This window comes from Athene cunicularia (genome assembly GCF_003259725.1).
Source record: "Athene cunicularia isolate RWA chromosome 19 unlocalized genomic scaffold, athCun1 chr19_part1, whole genome shotgun sequence".
Classification (NCBI taxonomy): Eukaryota; Metazoa; Chordata; class Aves; order Strigiformes; family Strigidae; genus Athene; species Athene cunicularia.
The window spans coordinates 10,858,338-10,864,961 of NW_020799124.1; the positions used below are offsets into that span (position 1 = coordinate 10,858,338).

A 6,624-nucleotide genomic window follows, 5' to 3' on the forward strand; every position below is an offset into this window, starting at 1 on the left:
TTAATTTCTGACACCTCATTTGAGTAATGCTAACTGTACAGTGTGTTTGCAGGATCAGAGCTCTAGGAGTATTGGGCAAACATTTAAGCCTGTGATAATCACTTTTACTCAAAAGGGTAGTGCTGCTCATTTGCATCATTGTTTGCAAAATTGCACTCCCATTTGCTGAGCTTTACGTGGTCAAAAGATACATTATTATCATCAATGTGGCATGTTGACTCAAGCAGGAACACGGAACTGAGAAATAGGGAAATGAATTTTAGACAAATAAAGCACAGAAGTCGGCATGTAATATTAGGAAACATTGCAAAAGTCTCCAACTGTACATGCTTTTCAAATTCAGTGACATAATCCCTTATAAATCTGGCAGTTACCTGAGTTGTAAAGGTCATGGTTGGTATTACTCCCTTTAAAGTAAGGAGAGGCTTCACGTTGCTCTGCGTTAGCCAGGGAGCCGTGCTATTGAACTTGGCAGAGCTCCACCAGCACACGTCTGGTCCATTATACCTCCCCTGCCCTCCCTTCAGGAATGGTTTGTCCTTGTGAAGTGATGGCAAAATAATCACTATTTCGTCTGTTGGATGTTTAGCAAACTAATATGAGAAGGTCAACATGATGGCTACAAATTGAGATCGGATTAACAGTCTTTCTTAAATTACAGCACAGCCATTCTAGCCAGGGTATTTCAGTAATCTCTTCCACTATGACTGTAGATACAGGTAACAGAGGAACTGCTTGCATCAGTTTCCTGAGCAGCTTCAGTGTCAAAAAGCATACTTTTGCTGCCATAAGTTCATACCCAGTAGTGCTTTTCCTATTGTAGAAATACTGTGAAACTATGGCACTTACACAGACCTTTTCCTAGTGACAGAGTTTCCGCTATAGATCCACCTGTCTCTTATACACATCTTCCAGCACCCGCCGCGGCCGCAGTCCCCGGTGCAACCGGCCCACCCGAACCTCCCTCCGGTGCAACCCCATCCGGCCTCTCAGAGCCTCTCGCAGCCACTCTCTGCCTATAACAGCAGCAGTTTAAGCCTCAACAGCTTAAGGTAGGCGAACAGAGCCGTGCACGCTGAAGGCCCGTGTCTTCGCAGACCTGGTGCTGATGCTTTACTGTGCCTGGAGGGAGCAGAGATGAATTAGCTAAAGGAGAGAAGTGACAGCACATCCCATCCCATCACTGGGAAATAAAGGGGACTTGGTGCATTTAACCTTAATTCCTTCACTGAAATAAGTCAGGATCACACGATTTCTGATCTAGCATTCCCAGAAACATGAGGTATTCTCCAGTGCTTCGTTAATTTGCTTTTACTTCTCCTGCCTGTCATTGCCTACTTGGGTTTTTAGAGGAGATTTTGTGCAATATAGACCAGGAACGAAAAATTCCAATTCTTGCAGGTTGAGCAGCTCTCTGAAGGCTAACCTCTTTTACCCTCCCATCCCTGTAAACATCTTCTGCTTTCTCCAACTGCTGACATCCCCTAGAGCAAAAAGTATGGTGCAGCTGCTGCTGGCCCTGCTGACAGCCTAGCACCAACGGTCTGGCACCATTGACTTCAAAGCTTCATTTTTTCCTGCACTGCTGACACCTTGCAGTCCTCAGTGGTTTTCTCTTCACCCGGTCACAGTGAGATAAGCCTCACCTTTTATAGAGGGATAACAAAGACAAACAGAGAGATTAAACAGCATGTTCACAGGAACCTGTGATGTCTCTGTGAATCAGGGACCTCGGGTTTCCCCTGCTCTAAGCTAATGCTGTCAGCACTAGGTCATCTTTTCCCAAATCTGAGCCTCCATCAGGCAGATGGTGTCCTTCAAGACCTGGTGAACCAGCATTATGGTGGCTTCATGGTTTGCCTAAAGACTAGGAGGTGTTTAAGACTTTGATTTATTTTTAACCAAGTTGGTATTGCTTGTCTTCGAAAGTCACTGAAATAGAAGCATGTCATTACTTGAAATAATGACAAGTGGAATTAAGCAATGCATGAATATATTTTAAATACTCATTAGGAGGAAATGAAACCTGAAAAATTGCAACCAACATAATCACAAATATTTATTTTGCTGACTCGTCTTATCTCTTTATATCGTGGGAGTGGAGAGACATTAAGTGCACAATAAGAATATATACATTGTTGCCTTCTCAACTTCATTTCACATTTTCAGCAGCCTTTCATCTTATTAAATCATAGCAAAAAAATTAATTTTTTATTAATACAGTGATCACTGATTTTGAGCTTCATTTGCCTGAAAACATGAATCAGAAGCAGTCGTGTAGAAAGGAGCTGATAATTAAGTAATGAATGCACAGGGCTGATTACTCCTTTGTGTGTCATTCCTGTGTTGTTGGAGGACAGAATATCAACCTCTTACAGAGAGGGAGAATATGTCTGTGGTTTTGGTGTGGAGACACCATGGGAAGTAAAAGATAGTAGAAAAGATAATGGCTGGAGAAAGGAGTTTTCTTATTGCTAGAAAAGTAACTTGCATTTGTAATAGGTAACTTACCTGAGTAACGTGTTGAACGTGAGCCCTGCGTGGCTCGGGGGGGGGGGGGGTATGTTTGGAGCTTTTCTCTTTTCCGTGCAACGCTTAATTGCTTTTCTTTTCATTAACAGCAGCAGCAGAAGCAGCACTCCTGCCAAGACTCAGGCCCCTCCTCCGCACATATCTCACCATCCCTCAGCCTCACCGTTCCCCCTCTCTTTACCCAGCCACAGCCCGCTGCATACCTTCACGCCCACCCTCCAGCCCCCCGCACACCCACATCACCCCAATATGTTTGCCCCTCCTACGGCTTTGCCTCCTCCACCTCCATTGACGTCAGGGACACTGCAGGTTCCAGGACACCCAGCTGGTAGTACTTACTCAGGTAAGAGACAGACGGATCATGGCCCGAGCGTGTCCAGTGCAGCGCAGGAAGCTGATTCTCCAGTTTTAGTCAGAACAATTCTTTTTGGTCCATTTGATGAGGGCTGATGAGGTCGGGCAGAGCCTGTACTGATTGCGGCATGATTCGGAGTAATATCAAAGCCGGAAAACACCTAGACATACCCAGTGACCTTTCTTCTGCCCTGGGGATGAATATTTTTGGAAGCGTGTGCTTTTTCCATGTCCGTTTTTTTCACCCCATGGTAAAAACACAATAGGGTTCATAATGTGGCCCCACAGAACGTGTGACCCCCTGAGCGAATGTCGTTGCTGTAGGTGTGGTCTGTGCTCAGCGTTGCTTCCCTGGCGAGAGGGAAGGTCTCCTGTGGCTGTGCACGCCGCGGTCCTGAGCTCGTGTACGTGCAAGATGTGGGGTGTGGGGGTGGGTGAGGTGTAGAGATCAGTGGAGAAAATTGTGCTCTTTTAGATTTTGACTCTGGGCGGATGTAAAGTGTTTGTTCCTCCCAGGTCACTAAGAGGGAACTGGGGGAAGAAAATGAAGGATTATCAGCGTTTGAGTAACGGCGTTTTGTGTCCATGCAGCCCGCTACTCGTGTTCGCAGCAGCCTCTCAGTGTTTACTCTGCCCAGCTTACCTGTCCCTCCCCACCTATTTAGGACAATGTCCATGTCCGTACAAGTTTCCCCTCAGATTAATGCTCAGAGAAATGCTGTAGTTAAGACAGGCCTGATGAGAGAGGGGAGATGGAGACTTTCTTCTGTCTCTGAGGCCTTTGGGGAAGATCTGAGGGAGCTTTCTTAGCCTGTACAGTGTCATGATTTACCACCAGGAAGTTTTACATACAGCATTGCTACTGCAGCCAGCAAAAATTGTGGCAATAGGTCTGGAAAAGTCCCTGAGCTCACGGAGGGTTGTTTTGCTGTTTGTATTTCAGAACAAGATCTTCTCCGTCAGGAACTAAACACGCGATTTTTGGCCTCACAGAGTGCAGATCGCGGGGCCTCCCTGGGCCCGCCGCCGTACCTGAGGACCGAGTTCCACCAGCACCAGCACCAGCACCAGCACACACACCAACACACACACCAGCACACCTTCACGCCTTTCCCTCACGCCATCCCACCCACTGCCATCATGCCAACGCCAGCACCGCCCATGGTGCGTACCCCAGGCAGAAATGTGAGGATAAGTAGAGCACAACTCTATTCTTTATTACAAAAATTTAAGAATTTTGCCAGGTTGCGGGAAGGAGTACTCTGGTGCCCAGGTGTGGTTGGGTAGGAGAGGAAGGACTGTCCCTTCCTCAGGATTGTCCCATGTGCAGTAGGTGCAGGTGGCAGCGCAGGGGCTGAGGGGAGAGGCTGCTGGCTGAAGGGACACTCATAAGTGGGATTTCCCAGTGCTTGGAGCAGTGCACTCTGGTGCCTTCTCCTTTTTGCTGTCTCGTAAAGACCTTGTTTTATCTTGAAGAAAGAAAAATCCCAAACAGTTTCTTTGGAAACTAATTTTCTGCTTTTTTTTTTCCTCTCTGTTGGTTGGCAAATAACGGAGAAGTAGTCTTCTATTTTACCAACAGAACTAAAGCAAGGAAATATAAAGTAACTAGTTTGTGCTTTGATCCCTTTGCAGTTTGACAAATACCCTACAAAAGTTGACCCCTTCTACCGTCACAGTGTGAGTTTTACTACTCTGTTTAAAACTGACTTAACTGCTTTTCTGTGGTGGGTTGGGATCACCACTCAGTCGATGGCACAGTGTCGAATCTCTTCCTAATCATCACTCCAGGATTTACCATTATCGTTCTTGGTTGCTTTGGCTTTTGAAGGCTTGCATTCACGGTGCTTGTTTCTGATAAAGATGCAGTATCAGCTTTTCCAATCAAAAGATCTCTTGCTCAACACTATTTGAAGACAGGTTTGATGTGAAAAAGATGAGACAGAAGAGCTGACTGTTACATGAAGCAGGAGAGAGCAGTAATTTCATCACTGTTTCAGTTGTGCCACAAACCCTTAGACTGATATTTTTCCTAAGAAAGTTGAAATGAAATGACAAACTATCATACAAATCCTTCAGGTATAGGTAATCTAATAGTTTTTCTAATATATTGTATTTTGGTTTATAAAATCTGAAAACTTGTCTTATTCTTCAGATTTCAAAGGCACATCTGATCCATTGGGCTTGTTATGGTAGAAAGCTCTGTTTGATGACAGCAAAATGAATCCAGCTATGCAATAGATATATTTGTCTAAGAGCTACCAAAAATGTTATTTATTGAGATGAACTGATTTTTAATATCTCAGTTAAATCGTAAAGTTTCTGCTCTTAAGGGGTTGAATCTACTGATTCATTTGCTGCTGAAATCTGGGTTGCATTTACTTCATCATATTGGCAGAAGCAGGTGTCTGGTTGAATATGACAAGAATTTCTAAATCCAGTAGTGATATTTTGATGAGAGAAGGAGTACTGCATCAGCACTCAGAAATTTGCAAAGCACTTGGCTTTATGTGTTGGTTTTGCTTAGAAGTGGAACTGGGCAAAAAAAACTGGTTAATATGATAGTGTGATGTTTTCTGCTTGTACCAATTAAACACAGTTCCTGCTAACAGCTCATGCCGGTGGTACATGTGAATAGTTGCATTAATTTCTGACACCTCATTTGAGTAATGCTAACTGTACAGTGTGTTTGCAGGATCAGAGCTCTAGGAGTATTGGGCAAACATTTAAGCCTGTGATAATCACTTTTACTCAAAAGGGTAGTGCTGCTCATTTGCATCATTGTTTGCAAAATTGCACTCCCATTTGCTGAGCTTTACGTGGTCAAAAGATACATTATTATCATCAATGTGGCATGTTGACTCAAGCAGGAACACGGAACTGAGAAATAGGGAAATGAATTTTAGACAAATAAAGCACAGAAGTCGGCATGTAATATTAGGAAACATTGCAAAAGTCTCCAACTGTACATGCTTTTCAAATTCAGTGACATAATCCCTTATAAATCTGGCAGTTACCTGAGTTGTAAAGGTCATGGTTGGTATTACTCCCTTTAAAGTAAGGAGAGGCTTCACGTTGCTCTGCGTTAGCCAGGGAGCCGTGCTATTGAACTTGGCAGAGCTCCACCAGCACACGTCTGGTCCATTATACCTCCCCTGCCCTCCCTTCAGGAATGGTTTGTCCTTGTGAAGTGATGGCAAAATAATCACTATTTCGTCTGTTGGATGTTTAGCAAACTAATATGAGAAGGTCAACATGATGGCTACAAATTGAGATCGGATTAACAGTCTTTCTTAAATTACAGCACAGCCATTCTAGCCAGGGTATTTCAGTAATCTCTTCCACTATGACTGTAGATACAGGTAACAGAGGAACTGCTTGCATCAGTTTCCTGAGCAGCTTCAGTGTCAAAAAGCATACTTTTGCTGCCATAAGTTCATACCCAGTAGTGCTTTTCCTATTGTAGAAATACTGTGAAACTATGGCACTTACACAGACCTTTTCCTAGTGACAGAGTTTCCGCTATAGATCCACACCAAGAATTCCGATATCTTGAAAAAAAGTTGGCAGTGTTTTTGAAGCTCGTAAGTGAACTTTGCAGGAGAACGAGGTCTGCTTGAGAGTTACAATCAATCTGCTTTAGAATAGGGAACACAGCTCACATAGACGTGCATGTAGAGATTTAGAACACTTTTCTTTGTTGGCATCTTTGATTTTACAATCATTTCCTTGGGGGGG

The 6,624-nt window shown here is 44.0% G+C and overlaps 1 protein-coding gene across 1 annotated transcript in view; it reads left to right on the forward strand.

Moving 5' to 3' along the window:
• The window catches only part of AUTS2 (AUTS2, activator of transcription and developmental regulator), a 577,537-nt gene that overhangs the window by 548,970 nt on the left and 21,943 nt on the right, over positions 1-6,624 (forward strand). The window contains exons 8-12 of the mRNA XM_026861870.1: positions 116-209; positions 916-1,052; positions 2,622-2,875; positions 3,830-4,050; positions 4,522-4,566. Of these exons, the coding sequence (XP_026717671.1) occupies positions 116-209; positions 916-1,052; positions 2,622-2,875; positions 3,830-4,050; positions 4,522-4,566 (751 nt within the window). The remainder of the gene's footprint in view (positions 1-115; positions 210-915; positions 1,053-2,621; positions 2,876-3,829; positions 4,051-4,521; positions 4,567-6,624) is intronic.